The sequence below is a fragment of the Lepidochelys kempii genome, chromosome 1, assembly GCF_965140285.1.
Source record: "Lepidochelys kempii isolate rLepKem1 chromosome 1, rLepKem1.hap1, whole genome shotgun sequence".
In the NCBI taxonomy this organism is placed as follows: Eukaryota; Metazoa; Chordata; order Testudines; family Cheloniidae; genus Lepidochelys; species Lepidochelys kempii.
The window spans coordinates 103,268,552-103,284,447 of record NC_136380.1 but is presented as its reverse complement, the minus strand read 5'-3'; the positions used below and the strand labels follow the sequence as shown (position 1 = coordinate 103,284,447).

The 15,896-nt window shown below is 44.6% G+C and overlaps 1 protein-coding gene across 6 annotated transcripts; it reads right to left on the bottom strand.

Moving 5' to 3' along the window:
• Window positions 1-4,734: 4,734 nt before the first annotated feature.
• Window positions 4,735-15,624, bottom strand: TEX30 (testis expressed 30). 6 transcript variants are annotated; one of them, XM_073349031.2, is made up of 6 exons: window positions 15,394-15,624; window positions 13,637-13,803; window positions 12,003-12,233; window positions 9,081-9,132; window positions 6,917-7,122; window positions 4,735-5,306 (listed from the first exon to the last, which is right to left on the bottom strand). In XM_073349031.2, the coding sequence occupies exons 3-6, from the start codon at window positions 12,123-12,125 to the stop codon at window positions 5,133-5,135; spliced, it is 555 nt and encodes a 184-aa protein (XP_073205132.1). In that variant the 5' UTR covers window positions 12,126-12,233; window positions 13,637-13,803; window positions 15,394-15,624; the 3' UTR covers window positions 4,735-5,132. The 6 variants fall into 6 exon arrangements, with proteins under 6 accessions (XP_073205132.1, XP_073205104.2, XP_073205112.1 ...); XM_073349003.2 differs by lacking the exon at window positions 13,637-13,803 and having other exon boundaries at window positions 15,394-15,523; XM_073349011.2 differs by lacking the exon at window positions 13,637-13,803 and having other exon boundaries at window positions 14,950-15,467.
• Window positions 15,625-15,896: the final 272 nt, after the last annotated feature.

The window sequence follows — 15,896 nt, the reverse complement described above, 5'->3', positions numbered from 1 at the left end:
TGCTTTAGGGACTCAATCCACACAGTATGTTAAGTCTAAACAAACTTTTCCTGGAGTTTGGATTTAAACAACAAAAAAAGACCTTAAAGTAACAAAATTCAGTTCAAACCTCCTGAGCATGACTGCTCCAAGGGTTCCTCTTTCGGGACTGCTTAGTCACACTTTCATTCCTCTTTGCACAGAGCCTATATGCTAAAAAGAGAATGATATCCTGTCTACAGACAAAAGACTCTCTCTAATCTCTCTCTGTCTCTCTCTCTCTCTCTCTCTATATATATATATAAATTATTTATATACATATACACAGTATAAGTTTTTAAAAAACAATTTAATACTGTACACACCAATGATGATTGTGTAGCTTGGTTGAGGTGGGGAGTCACAGGGTGGAACAGGGTGGGATATTTCCCAGGGAATGCCTTGCTGCTAAATGATGAACTAGCACTCGGCTGAGCCCTCAAGAGTTAACAAGTTGTTAATGTAGCCTCACAGTCTACAAGGCAGGCACCAAGGGAGGGAGGAGACACAATAGACACATGTCAGTGGCTGCAAACATTCCCTGCAGAAACTGAACGTGACGATGAACCCATGCTATCCCACTGAAGTGCACACTCCACTTTCCAAAGTGCCAGAGGGGGTTCATGTGTTTGTGAGACAGACACACACAGTGGGTGTGTGTGTGTGAGAGAGAGAGAGGCGTGCATTTCCCCTTTATGCTGACCCAACTCTAAGTACACTGCCTTTTTAAGTAGATCATCAAGTTGAGACAACAACTGCTTCCAGCAAGCTCCGTCAGTCCTGAGCCCTGTCCTGTGCCCCCACACCCCACTCTGTCGAGATGGGCTACACGAGCAGGGGGCAGGAGCGGAGGAGGGGGACACCCTGACATCAGCACCCCTCTTTCCCCCCACCCCCTGTACAGCAAGCAGGAGGCTCCCAGGAGCAGCTCCAAGGCAGAGGGCAGGAGCAGCACATGGCAGTGGGAAGAGGGACACCTGAACTGCCCAGCAATTGATAGTCTGCTGGGCAGCTGCTGCACAGGGAACTTAGGGAAGCTGATGTGGGGCTGCCGGTACACCCTGGTTCCAAGCCTCCACCAGCTAGCTCCAATGTGCTGCTCTTTCTGCAAGCTGTGGACAAAGGATGCGGCTGCCAAACAACCTTATAAGGGAGCATTGCACAACTTTAAATGAGCATGTTCCCTAATTGATCGGTGATCATGGGTGCTGACTTCCCTGCTTTCCCCTGGGTGCTGGACTCCCCTTCTGCCCCGAGCCCTGCCACCACTCCACCCCTTCCAAGAGGCCCAACACCTGCCCTGCCCCCATTCCAACCCCTGCCCCAAAGTCCCTGCCCCAACTCCACCCCGTCCCTGCCCCTATTCCAACTCCTTCCCCAAATCCCCCCCTGCCCCGCCTCTTCCCCACCTCCTCCCCTGAGCATGCCGTATTCCCGCTGCTCCCCCTCCCTACCGGAGCATGCTAACACCATCAAACGGCTGTTTGACAGCAAACACTGGGAGGTAGACGGAGGAGCAGGGATGCAGCGCGCTCAGGGGAGGAGGAGGTGGGGAGCTTGGCTGCCAGAGGGTGTACAGCACCCACTAATTTTTATCCGTGGGTGCTCCAGCCCCAGAGCACCCACAGAGTGGGTGCCTATGTCAGTGATGTAACAACGAAATGACATTAACCGGTAGATGTTAAGTGAGGAGTTACCGTATCAGGCAATGTAGCAGTTGCTACTAAAGTCAAATAAATCTGATCATTTTTCATGAATAGGGTCCATCGTTTTAAGAAATTACCTGTATCTCCTGAAACTAATGGACTTGTTTAAACCAGTCACTAATTTGCACACTGATATCAGTGGAAGCACTGTATGTGAAGGGACAGCAGGATCAGACCCAATTATGATAGTAAATTAGGTTTAAATTCTCCAAACTCTAAAAATAGAATGTTTCCCAACCAAAATGAGGTTTGTCTTATTGTCTTCATATTATAGCTAATGAATTCAGAGTCTGTATGGCTAGGAATGGACTCTAAAGTCAAGTCAACTAGGCCTGTTTAAAGTGCTTCCAATGCTGTATTTTCTGCTGAATAAAATGAATGCCAGTAGCCCAGTACTCATGAGCAATCCTACAATAAGAAACTGGAGAAAACAATATCTGCATGCAAACATTTAAATTTTCAGCCTTCCAATGGATTATCATGAAGTGAAAAAATGATTTCACAAATATTTTGGTAGTAGTGGCCTCTCAAATCCAGCACTAATAATACAGCGTTAGCTGCAATGTAATTTAATAGTGCCAACTCTCATCAAGCAAGTTGATTAGCTGGCTTAACATCATAAGTATTTTTAAATCATTGTTCTCTTTCAAGTTTCCCCTTCACTATCGCAGCTGTTCAAAAACAAGTCTTTCATATGGATAACAAACAAGTTGTGTTGTGTTCCTGTTGTCCCAACAACACTTAAGCCTTACTGGGCATTACACTTCTGCAGAAACATGGACAAAAATGAGAAATATCAGGCTAACTGGTTTTGCTGCTTTCAAGTCTGGACATCGTAAGTGGCTGTGAAAAGGAACTGTTTCATTATATACTCATGATACTCATTTTGCCAGTATTCCTGAGGGCATTCTAAGCCAAAAAAAGTTAAAAATTCTGTGCACATTTTAAAATTCTGCAATTTTTGTCAAATAAATGTGACTGGCTGCACCAAGTGGTGAGGCTGCACCCAGCCCTGAAACAGCACAAGGACTGGGCCTTCCCCAGGGCCCTACCCCTCCATACCAGGTGCACCAGATGTGGGTAGGCATGCTCAGCAAGGCAGGATCGCAGTATAGGGGTTTGGGGTGGGGAGATCCAGGTGTGTGTTAAGCGAGTTCTGTGTGAGGCAATCCAGGTGCAGGTGTCTCCATGGGGGAATCTGGGTGTGTGTGAGGAGGGAATCCGGATGCACTGGGGCTTGTTAGGAGGTTCTGGATGCAATGGTAATGGGACACTGCAGGAGGGTCCCAGAGAAGGTGGTTGGGGCTCAGCAAGGGCAGGTTTGGTTGTGAGGGGATAGAACTCAGTGGGGGGGTCTGAGTGTGAGGGGGCTTAGTGGGGTGCAGATCCAGGTGTAGCTGGTCGGGGCTCAGCGGATTGGCTTCTGGGTGTGGGTGGTCAGGTACAGGGAGAGTGGGGCTCATTGGGCCATAGGCGGTGATGCTCAGCAGGAGGGTCTGGGAATGAGGGGGTCTGGATGCATGGGGGTTGGGCAGATGGGGGAAATCAGCTCCCTGTACAGTGATCCCTTCCCATGCAGCTGCGGAGCAATGGGGGCAGGAAGTGTGGGGGAGGGGAAGAAGGAAAGAGGTGAGGAGGAAGTGCTTGCAGAGCTTCCTGCACCCGGGGAGAAATTTGGGGGAGGGTCTGACCCAGCCCCACATGCCGTGCTGGGGAAGACGAAGTCATGTCGTCCCCAGCCCAGCTGGGATTAGAAGCTGAACCTGACGCAGAATAGGAGCCAATAGCCGGGTCTTCCCCAGTCCCGGCCCCTGCCGCACAGTGATTTACCTCTTGGCCAAAACATACTTCCTGTGGCTTCCCTTTGCTTCCCCATCAGAAAGTAATTTTTCTGTGGGGAAGTAAAGAAACTGGCTGAAGACAAAAACTCTGCACATGAAGAGAGGTGCAGAATTCCCCCAGGAGTATGTCAGGGACTGAGCTGTCTGTCTGCTGTCATTGTAAATGAGTTTGCTGCATCTATTTAAGCACAATAATCTAAGGACACGTCTACTTTGGAAACTTGCCAATATAGTAGTGTCAGTTCAGGGTGTGATTTTTTATGATTATTTGTATACTAGCAAAAGCCCTATTATAGATATTTTCCCAGTATAAAGCCATCCCAAAGCCCCAATCAAAATATAGAAGTCAGCGGAGTTCCACAAGGGATGAACTGGGCCTGCAGTGTCCAACATCACACTCTAATTCTAAATCCTGCAGTAACCATGGCGTATACATGCACCAGAAAAAGGGGAACTGGCACAGCTGAAACTAAGAAAAATACATTTTTTTAAACTGCACTATGAATTTACTAGAGTAAATACATAAAATAAAAACTAACTGCACCCTTCGCAAATCCATAAAACCAAACATTTTTGTATGCCTCTATAAACATAATGCATACACTAAAACAAACTTGATATCCAATAGCTTTGCTATTTCTCCTCTGTCTCCCCCAGGCTTTATGCTGTAAAATAATTAGTCCTAAGTAATTAGGACTAAATAAATGTCATGTTTGAAGTGAATTTCAGCTGTTTGAGCTATTTTCACACAAAAATTGTTGACAACTCTTTTAAAGCAGAAAAACATTTTTTCCCCTGACCAAATAATCCCAAAGTGACCAATCAGACCTTTCAGGGGGCGGGGGCTTAAAATCACTTTCCCACAGAAACTAAATATACACATTACCTGATTCTCTACTGCTTTCCACCTTGTGTAATTATGGCTGTGCAAAGAGGGTGCAAAATGCTACCAAATCAGAATGGCACCAGAAGAGTCACTTTCCAAAGGAGTAAAGGTCTACACAAGGTGCAAGACAGGGCAGAAACTGACCTTTAAAGTTATGGCCCAAAATGGATATTTTTCCCCAAAAAGTTGTGAGTGAAAGGGGGATTGAATATGACAGTGCCTTTGCAAATTAACCACAGTGTCTGCAATACAGCTGGGAATAAATCAGACTAAAAATTTCAGCTCCAGTAGAAAATTTAGTTTATTTTGCAGTAATCTTTGAAAACACACTAACTAAACAGTACAAAAAAAAATAAAAAGGTATTGTTTGGTCACACAGACCAACAAATGGATACACCACTAAAACTGAAATATAGAAAAGTAGTGCCCCATCGTTAATATTTTGCATGTTTTGTGATCTTCACCTTTAAAAAATGGTATTACTACCTTGTTCACATTGCATAGCGGTTTTGGATTCAAAAATATTTATGTATGTTTACACTTAATATTTGCAGAATGACCTGTTCTGAATCATGTAGGCCTCATGTAGGAATAGCTCTTTTCTAATGCTCTCTTTGGCAAGTCAAACAAGCCCTTTACATTTAAGGAAGGTTAATGTAACTGATGTTTAACTGTTGGAAATTATTTGTACTCCTGTTCAATTATTTCTTTGATCCATGAAAAAACCTGTGTGCTCATTTCCATCATAACATCATCTGCTGTTCGTCCTTTCACTGTCATGCCATGGTTTGCTTTTTCAACCCAATGAATTTTTTTAGGGGTCTTCATTTTGCTTGCCACACCTTCCAATAATTTCTATAAAAATCAAGAGGAAAAAATTATTATATGCCAGAAATCATGTGGATCGTAATCATCATTTTGTCCATCCTAACATAACAAGCAGCAGCAGAAAATGCAAATAGAATTCTGAGTGCATTTAAATGAATTGATAAACAGATTATGACATCGTAATCCAACAGTATAACCTCTTCAGAGTACTTTGCCCAATGTTAGTCACTCACATGAAACGAAAGTCCAGAAAACAAAGAAGGACACATCTATCTGAAGTCTTCTCCCATAAGTCACTGAAAGCCATCCATTCCTGCTGCCAGTGGGTCAAAACAGCAACAACAAAATGGAGGAACTTTCACAGACATGTGAAGTCCAGTCTCATAGGTCACAGCAGATAATGGAATATCAGTATAATAGTTTTAGGACTAGCTCCTACTCTGTAGGACAGGGATCGGCAACCTTTGGCACACGGCTGCCAGGGTAAGCCCCCTAGTGGGCTGGACTGGTTTGTTTACCTGCTGCGTCCACAGGTTTGGCTGATCGTGGCTCCCACTGGCCATGGTTCGCCATTCCAGGCCAATGGGGGTTGCAGGAAGCAGAGGCCAGAACATCCCTCGTCCCGCACCACTTCCCGCGGCCCCCATTTGCCTGGAACAGCGAACCATGGCCAGTGGGAGCCACAATTGGCCGAACCTGCGGACACGGCTAGTAAACAAATTGGCCCGGCCCGCCAGGGGGCTTACCCTGGCAGGCCGCAGGTTGCCGATCCCTGCTGTAGGATTTTCCCCAATGCAAAGGTTATTCAGAGGATAGATGGACTTACTTCACAGACCTAAGAATTTTCACAGTAAGAGTGTATACTCCAAGCACTCTATATGCTTGCTATTCTGTTGTAACCACTCGTTAAAATGTTATGACATGCCAGAAACACTTCCTAGGCCTGGAGAGTTAAGTGCACATAGTCCTAAGTCATAGCAGGATTTTGTAAGGCTCCTGTAACATACATCCCGAATCTGATTTACATATCTCTCCTTTTCCCCATGAAGTAGATAAGATAAACTCCAGACCTTGCTGAACATTACTTTCTGACTGTTCCTTGCACTTGGATACTTTTGTGGAGTTTGGTTTGCAGAACCCTTCCTCCACAGGAAGAGACAGCACCACTGAGCAAGCAAACTTTGCCAGAAATATTTTTATTTGTCCTGAAAAATACACTGACTTTATTGATAGTACAGCACAGTATACACTTTGTGTAATCTGAAATGGGAGGGGAACTAAGATTTCTTTAGAACACCCAGGTAAATTCTCCCCAAGGCCTTTTTTTAAAGTAATACTTGCCATTTGGTGCTATCTGGTCCATTCAAAAGGCAAACAAAATTCTGTTCAGAGATATTTTTGGGCCCAAGGATAAGCTATCTGTAGTAGGGATGACCTGGCAATATCCAGGGAAGGTGTGATATCCATCAAAAAAGCATCCCAACTTTTTAAATTTGGAGGTAGAGTTCCCTGCCTGGAGCTTCTTGCAGCACATCAGTGGTTGGAGAAGACTGTCAATTATCACCATCACCTTTGGATACTAGTGCTAACCACATTTGAACAGTTTCCTATTTCCTCCCCTTTATAACTCAACTCACTTTTTCACACATCTCATCTTTTGATCCTGAGACAAACAGCACAGGACACTTAATAAAAAATAAATCTTCATCCCGGAGTTTGGACTGAAGCTTTGGTTGATGAAGTGGATAAGATAAACATATCAGACCGTGAATGAAATCCTCATTGTCATCCTGGCTAATCTGACGTGCCACAGAGACAGCGGCTCGTGAACCCATCGAACGACCTATCTCCCATTTAAACATAAAGAATAAAAATTATGTTTACTATCACATCATTTACATTCATACTGAGAATCACTATTCCTAAAAGTTATCCAATTCAGTGTATGTTGTAACACTAATATGGCATATACTCTACAAAATGACTATGAAGGGGCAACTGAGGGACTTTTGTTCACCAGGTCATTGGAGACCACCATGCAGAATTTTGGCGCTGTCAGATAATTGAACTGGGGGCACTTAATGATTTTACATCCATGATAAAGAAAGCAACAGGGAATCAGAAAATGGAATACTTTTTTGGGGGAGTGGGCAAGGGAGCAGGATAGAACGACAAGTGGGCAATAACTCATATTTAAGTAGGATGTATGAAGAATGCAGAAAAACTAGATTTCAGGACACTTGAAATACTATAGAACAATGGTTACTATATTCTTGTTCCACAAGGACATAGTATTGATTCTTTCCAAGCTGCCTTAGTCGGTTAGTAGTAAAAACAAAGTTCCTGTGACCCACACTTCAAATCAGGCCAAGATATACACAGTGGATCTATTTCAAGTATCTGCTCTACTACTTTAAACTCCAGCTTAAACATATGGATACAAACTGAGATGATGAAACCTGTATGAGGTAATTCTATGAGTGACAACATGAGGTCATCAAGGTATCTCCCCCAAAAGAAGCCATGTTAGCTGATGGATCACGTTTTTTAATTGAGGTTCTGTAGATGGCTGGATTAAATTGTTTGTGAGGGCTGTTGGAGTCAGAGGGGGTTTGGTTTTGCCTTTAGCTTAATGGGAGGAGAACTGGAGATCCTGGAATCATGTAAATCCTACTAACCCCTAGGCAGGCGCAGTTACCTACAAGACGACCTGGAGAAAAAGGTCTGAGTACTGAACAACAGCAAGAAGAGCTAAGATACCAGTGGCACAAGTACTTTCACTATCCGTGCATATATATATATATATATGTGTATTTTTCTTAGTTACTCAATATTAAAGACATTTGTATATTTGATATCCAATTTGTTTTTAGGTTTCCTTTATACAAGGAAGCACATTTAGAACGGGTATAAGCAGGTACTATTCCACTGGCCTACACCATGTATGAAATCCTTCCCCTTTGATAATGTGTGTGTGTGTAAGTAAATCCATCTTTTCTATTGTTCTGCTACTGCATGCAGTAGCAGAACATGTACAGATGGGGTGAATACTTAAATGACATTCAGTTTACCATCCAGTGTACATTTTATTAAATAAAACTTGAGTTGTGTATACTGTCAAGTTACAGATCACTAGAGACAGCTTGTCATAGCCCTTTCCATGCAAATCCAGGATCTAATATGGGTTTCATGTGGCTAAATAAAATGTACACAAACATTAAACCGTATAAAGTGACAAAGGGTAACTTTTAGAACTGGATCTTATTACTTTATTATAGATTTTCGAAACTACAGACCTTTATATGGAAACAGTTTTAATAAAGAAAAAGCTAGTTTATTTCTATATATAGTCTGGAGTTTGACAGCTAAAGACAAAAAGTACTGGAAAAAGTAAGATTATTGCTGAGAATAGATTGTAAAAGTAATATTGCTAAGTACTACTGTTCTGTATATTACATGTGTTATTTACGAGTATTGAGTGTCAGGTAGTTAAAGGACACTATCAATGAAGTACTTAATTGGAAGTAGATGGAAATCATAACTGATCATCTGATTTCAATCTCCCTAGATATCCATCCATATTCTCCCTCAGTTATATCTGTATCAAATAATGGGTCAAGTAACAGATTAAGACATAACTGCACAGAGGCCTCGGGAGCTATGGGGTTCATGGCCTTTGCATCAGTCCTGAGGACTCACAATTTTCCCCACCCCTCAGGAATGGAATAATTATACAATGTACTCTTAAAACCACCATTAGGGTTAAGATTGTAAACAAAGACATACATCCCTCCCCCTTACCTCCAAGAAAGACACCAGAAAGTTTATATTCACCGGAGGACTTTAAATATTCCTAAGGAAATGAAACAGCATTTTTCATTTGTTTAAAAGACAGCATTTTAAGATACATGATATAAAAAATTGTTGTAGCTGAAGAATCTGAAATTGGACACTTCCCCAATAAGACAGTCTATTTATTTATATGTAATGTTTCTTCTCCTCACTTTCTCATACCCACAAACAAGTACTTCTGCAATACTTTTAAAGCAAGAACAATTTAATAAGCCCAATACTCACAAGCTACCCTACAATAATACACCACTGTGTAAGGTAAAAAGATCAATGTAGTGAGGGAACTTTTCAATTTCAAATTTACCAAAAGATTATGAATTATAAATAAAATATTTTTTAAAATTGAGAAGTATCCTGCCAGTGTTCTCTAAATAAACTTTCAATACAATATCATATTTCCGATTTCCTAACCAACAATCTGGTTAGAAAAACAATATTATTGTGTATTTTTAAAGAAACTTCAACACAAAGCTCCTCAGAAGGCCTGCATTAATATCAGCAAGATCTAATTTCAGTAAAATAGAGTTAAAACACAACATATAGAAACAACTGTGATATCAAAGTGCGAAGGGAACCTCAGAGGGCTGGACTGTGCTCTTGTCTTATTCAGCCAAAGAGGTGAGTATGACTCCCTGACTCACTTGCTAGGCCTACCTGAATCTTGGGTGTGGGTCTGACACAGTGTGTCCGGAGAGCAGGTGCTGCAAGGTATGGACAAAGTTTTGGGTCTACCTCCTACCTAGGGTTGCCAACTTTCTAATTACACAAAACCGAATACCCTTGCCCTGCCCCTTCCCCAAGGCCCTGCTCCTGCCACTTCTTCTCCGAGGCACCGCCACTGTTCACTCCATCCCCCTCCCTCCATTGCTGGCTCTCCCCCCACCCTCACTCACTTTTACTGGGCTGGGGTAAGGGTTGGGGTGCAGGAGGTGAGGGCTCTGGAGTGGGGCCAGAAATGAGGGGGGTCAGGGTGCAGGAGTGGCCTCCAGGCTGGGATAGGGGGTTGGGAGTGGGAGGGCTCCAGCTGAGGGTGCGGGCTCTGGGGTGGGGATGAGGGGCTTGGGGTGCAAGAGGGGGCTCCGGGCTGGGGACAAGAGGTTCAGAATGTGGGAGGGGGCTCAGGGCTGGGGATTGGGTTGTGTTAGGGCATAAAGGCTACAGGAGGGAGTTTGGGTGCAGGAGTGGGATCAGGTTCGGGAGGGGGTTCAGGATGTGGGTTCCAGCCAGATGGTGCTTACTTCAGGTGGCTCCCGGAAGCGGCCAGCATGTCCTGCTCCTAGGCGGAGGGGCCAGGGGGCTCTGCATGCTTCCCCTGGCTGTAGGTGCGGTTCCCGGACAATGGGAGCTGCGGAGCCGGTGCTCAGGGCGGGGGCAATGCACAGAGCCCCCCTGGCCACCTAGAAGCCGGATATTCCGGCTGCTTCTGGGAGCCATGCAGAACCCAGGCAGGTAGGGACCGCCTGCCTTAGCCCAACCAGACTTTTAACAGCCCAGTGAGCAGTGCTGACCAGAGCTGCCCAGGTCCCTTTTTGACCGGGCGTTCCTACTCCTACTCTCTGGCTAGCATAGCTGGCCTGGGCAACAGGAAGGCAGGAATAACCTGTACCCTTTCAAGGGCTTTACTCACTCCCACATTCCCCAGGGCTGAAAAATAACTGAGAGATTCTTTGAGGATCTTCCTAAACACTCAATCTAGTCTTGAATGATTATAGTAGAAGGATGTCAAATACAACAAAAACTACTTACACAAGAAGAGGAGGAAACTAAAAGAGCTTGGCTTGTTTAGCTAGCAAAACAATGCTAAGAGGGAATATTATTGCTCTCTATAAATATATTGGTTGGAGGGATAAACACCATGGAGGGTAAAGAGCTATTTAAGTTAAAAGAATATGTTGGCACAAGAGCAAATGGTAAAAAAAAAAAAACAACAAAAGCAAAACAAAAAAAACCACCTGTCCGTAAGCATAGGCTGGAAATTAGATTTTTAACCATCAAAGGAGGCAAGGTTTGGGAACAGCCTCCCAACAGAAGTTGTGTGGGGGAAAAAATTCGTTAGTTTTTAAGACAGAGCTGAATAAGTTTATGAGAGAGATTTATGACTTTTGCTTGTGGTGACAAGGGGCTAGTCTCAGCAGCCCTAGGGGTCACTTCTGCTTCTAATGTCTTATGTTCCTAAAATCTCATGCTTCAGGGCTTTAGTCAGCCACCAGTGGGAGTCAAGAAGGAAATTCTCTTGCTCCCTCTCCACCCCTAGGTACTCTGTCTTTTTTTCCTCCACAGCTGAAGATAAGACACTGGACATGGAGTGTCTAGATGCTCTGAGGTGGTACAAAGTATTCTCTCTCGGGTGCCTTGCTGATGGGTCTAGCTCACATACTCAGGTTTTAACTGATCACCATTTTTGGTGATTGGAAGGAATTTTCTCCCAGGTCAGACTGGGGACCTAGGGGTTACTCATCTTCCTTTGCAGCATGGAATGGGGTCACTTGATTTGATCAGATATACCCAGATGATCCGAGCAATTCTCTGCATTGGTGGTAACCTGGTCCCTCCTGTTCTTGGCCTGTGGCACACCATAATTTAGTCTTCTAAAGTCTGTAATACTTTGACCTAATTCTGGCTGTTGGGCTTGGTGCCAAGGTGGCTGGAAGATCTGTGATACAGGTCAGACTAGATGATCTGGTGGTCCCTCCTGACCTTAAACTCTATGACAAAAGCATTTTAATACTTAGTAGTGACAGGAAATGTAGTATGCAAAAAGCATATGATAGCTTAGGTGGATTTTAATAAAAATTAACTAACAAATAGCCTGGAGTCTTGCTGTGACTCTAAAATTTCCAGAATTTAAAATGCAATCTGGTCTTTTCTTACCACAACTGTTTTATATGCTTTAGTCCTATAAGCAATGTTAAGGCCTTTACAGGTAAATCTCAAGCACAAAAGTCCACGGGATGCAAGATAGGCTACCAAAGAAACTAAATGAGAGAAATTCATATCTCCTCCAGCTCCATGAGTAAGAATCACTCCGTGTGTTAAAATCTTGTCTGGGACAGAAAAGATAGCGTCTAGGTATTTATTTCCAAAAGGTATTTTCACTTTAACCTAGAAATAAAAATAAAAAAGAAAGAAAGAAATATTTCCAGTTTGTACATTCAGGATATCATGCCATAAATAATTTGCAGTTATCACACTGTTCTGTGCTCTGATGCAAAAGGAATGAAGGATGGTCTTGCTATTAAGGCAATGTACTAGCAGGCAAGAGATCTAGTTTCTTCTATTCTTGTTTCAGTCAAAGACTTCCTGGGTGACATGGACAAATCATTAATCATTCTGGAGAAACTGAGACAGCTGTAAAACGAAGATAATAATGCTTCCATAACTTACAGGGGAGTAGTGAGGTACAATTTGAAATAAAAAAAAGAGAGAAATATATTGTTGTCAGCTACCATAACAGCCTACTCTCTCATTTTTTTTTTAAAACAATAACAGTTTCCTATTTCCAGAAAATTTCTCTCACCCATGTGTGGAGCCATTTGCAGAATCCATGCAGGTGAAACAGTAAAGATAACTATACAAAGAGTGCTTTAAAATGAACAAAGTCACCTGAGGAAAAAAACGAACCTGGCTTCTTTCAGTATATTAATTTTAGGCATTACATGTAACTACAATAGGTAAAAAAGGTTTAAACTTTAATTTTAAAGTTTGAGAGACTCAGATATTATGGTGATGAGGGCCATAAAACACTTATATGAAATAAAATATTTATTGTATTCAATTTCAAAGAAACACAAAGAAAGCACCTATCATATGCTTTAGGTGCCTCTGGCAGCTATTTAAAACGATGAAACATGAAAGAGGAAAAAACCTATAAGTTATTATACATTATAGAAAAGGGGAAATGAGGAAAAATGCACCACTCTTCCCTACATATGGTCCTTCAAATAATGTCTCCTTTCCCCAAAAGCCTTTGTAAAAAGATACATCTTGCAGCATCCCATGAAGATCCATACATTTCAGCTATTTTGGACTGGGGGAGTAATCTGGGGCAAATGAATTTCAAAATTGAAGAAATATGCCCTGCCAGTAGCTCCTTCTCTTTGCACAGCTGCCAAGTTTAATTCTCCTACTTTGACATTTTATGCAAATTATTTAACAAGCTAATTTGTACATTATATGCAAATTATTTGCATAAACCAGAATCATGAATTTATGTTCAGTACTGCCCTGAGCAGCGCTGGAAGTGAGGCATGGAGCTGAACAAAACCTGGCAGTTCTGGCTGATGAGGAGTGCTCACTTGGGGTGGCTAGTGGATAGCTGGGTACCAGTGGGGGAATTTAAGTAGGAAGTTAGGTGGATGGGTGTTGGGACTGCTGGAAAATGAAAGGATACTGGGGGTTTGGGGACTGCCGAGAGTCTTGACACTCATGAGGAGGCAAGGGATACCGTGGCTGGGTGGGAGCCTGGTGTAGAGGTGGGGAGCCAGGGACCAGTATTGGGCTCTCACCTTGTGCTGTTGCTGCACCTCCTCCTCTAGCTGCTCATTCTTGGCCTTGCTCAAATAGAAGGTACAGCAAGAAAGAAGGCAACTAACTGCCTTGTCCACAGGCACCTCTAGTGAGTGACCAAAATACAGAGCTGCAGGTAAATGCCTGTAGCCTTCCCACAGCTCACCTGGACAAACGACATTTCAAGTAAGATGTATGAATGCATGACATGGCTATCAAAAGCATGACTGCAACACAAAATGCATGTTGGTAGCCCCGTCTTTTGTGTATGGCAAGGGAGCTCCACCTCCAGAACTTCCAGTTCTCAACTACAGCAGTATTGCACAAGGTGAGAGGTGATCTCTCAAGGCAGAAAAAGTGCAGGCCATTTAGAGCTGTGTAGGTCAATTCCAAAAGCAGGCAGTGCAGATCACAAAGCACTGGTAGCAGCTCACTGTGAAATACAAGTATCTGCAATTTCCGGGTGGACTTAAGATACAGCCCCAAATAAAGCACAGTGCACTAATTGGTTAGGTACTTATATGGAGCCACTACTATTGCATCTAGCACCTCACAATCTTTTGAATGTATTTACAAAACCCCTGTGATATAGGGAAGTACAATTTCCATACAAAAAAGACTAAATTATTTTCCCAAGGTCACGCAAGAAGTCTGTGGCAGAACAAGGACTTGAACTCAAGGGTCCTAACTCCCAGGCTAGTGCCAAGTGGATTGAATACTGGACCATCCTTTCTCTCTCAGTGAAAATAAAACCATGAATCACAATAGTGAAGTCTGCACTAAAAAGAAAAATATGCAACCTCTTTGGCAAATGGAAACAGAAAGGGGAAAAAAAGGCAGGTGAAAGCTAGTTGTCCATTTTAACAGAGCACCAGCAGAATACTGCAATGTTTTTGGTTCAAATACAAAAGGGGAATATTTATTCATTCAATAATTCTCTCTCATTCAAAAATCTCTCATTAAATTCTCATTTAGATCCAGGGATAATTTATTTTGATTTTTTTGTAAGTTTGTTTATAAAACCTGAACTCTGAGCTAAATTTGATCTGACAATTTCCTTTTAGTCTCTTTAAAGATGACAAGAAGTGCAAGATCACCACCACCAAATCCCACCTGCATCTGAAAGTCCAACTGATACTCTACAGCTCGGATTTATCCCGTCTAATAGTTTACTTCAACCTCGTCAAATAGCCAAACAAAGTAAGAGCTATTTCAGCAAAAGCAAAATCAGCTAGCAGACTCCGCTGCTTTACAGCCTGTAAAAACTCCCGGCGTGCAGGAAATGGACTTGCTGCGAGGAAGGAAAACGCACCTCTGTATAATCACCCATGTGGCTCTGAGGGGCAGGGCCGTTTGCCCTTCAGAAAACACCAGGACAAATCTCTGTCATAAAACGGGCTTTTCTATCTTGCACCCCTAGGGCCGCACGAGCACCCCGCGGCGTGCAGCCCCCTCTGGGCAGGGACGGGCAGGTGCCAGGCACCGGCTGCCAGCGGGGAAGCCCGGCTCTGCCACAGCCACTGGCCGGGGGATGGTTAATATCCAGCCCCGCCCCGCAGTTGCGCCGGTCGCGCGGCCGCCCCCGGGCCCGGCTCTGGGCCCGGCTCTGGCCCCGGGAGGGGTGAGCGGGCCGCCGCGGGCTGGGCTGGCCGCAGGGCGGGTCGGTTCCGCGCCGGCGCAGCGCTGGCTCGGCTCGGGCTCGGCTCGGCGCGCCCCGGACTCCGCGCCCGACTGCCCCGTATACCGCGGCGGTTACCGCCGAACCGGCTCCTTCTCCCCCGCGGCACGGGCCGAGCCCCGGCCCCGCAGCGGCCCAGCCTCGCCAGCCGATCGCTGAAAGGAGCATGCGCGGGCGCGGGGCAGGCTGGGAGTTGTAGTTCGCTCTCAACGGAAACGAACCGCTGCCGGGTCACCGCGCGCGCATCCCCCCATTTTATCCGCCCTTGGACGGCGGCTCCCCAGAGTGCGGTGGGCGCTCGCGCGAGGGTTGCCAAGTGTCCGGCTTGCGACCAGAACGCCCCGTCGAAAAGGGAGCCTGGTGGCTCCAGTCACCGCTGCCGACCGGGCTGCCGGTTCCTGGAAGCAGCAGCGTGTGTGTCCCCGCCCCGCTCCTATGCGTAGGGGCAGCCTGGGGTCTCCACACTCTGCCCCCCCATCCCAAGCCCCGCCCCTGCAGCTCCCATTGGCTGGGAAATGCAGCCAATGGGAGCAGTGGGGGCGGTGCCTGCAGAGGGGGTAGCATGGAGAACCACTTGGCCC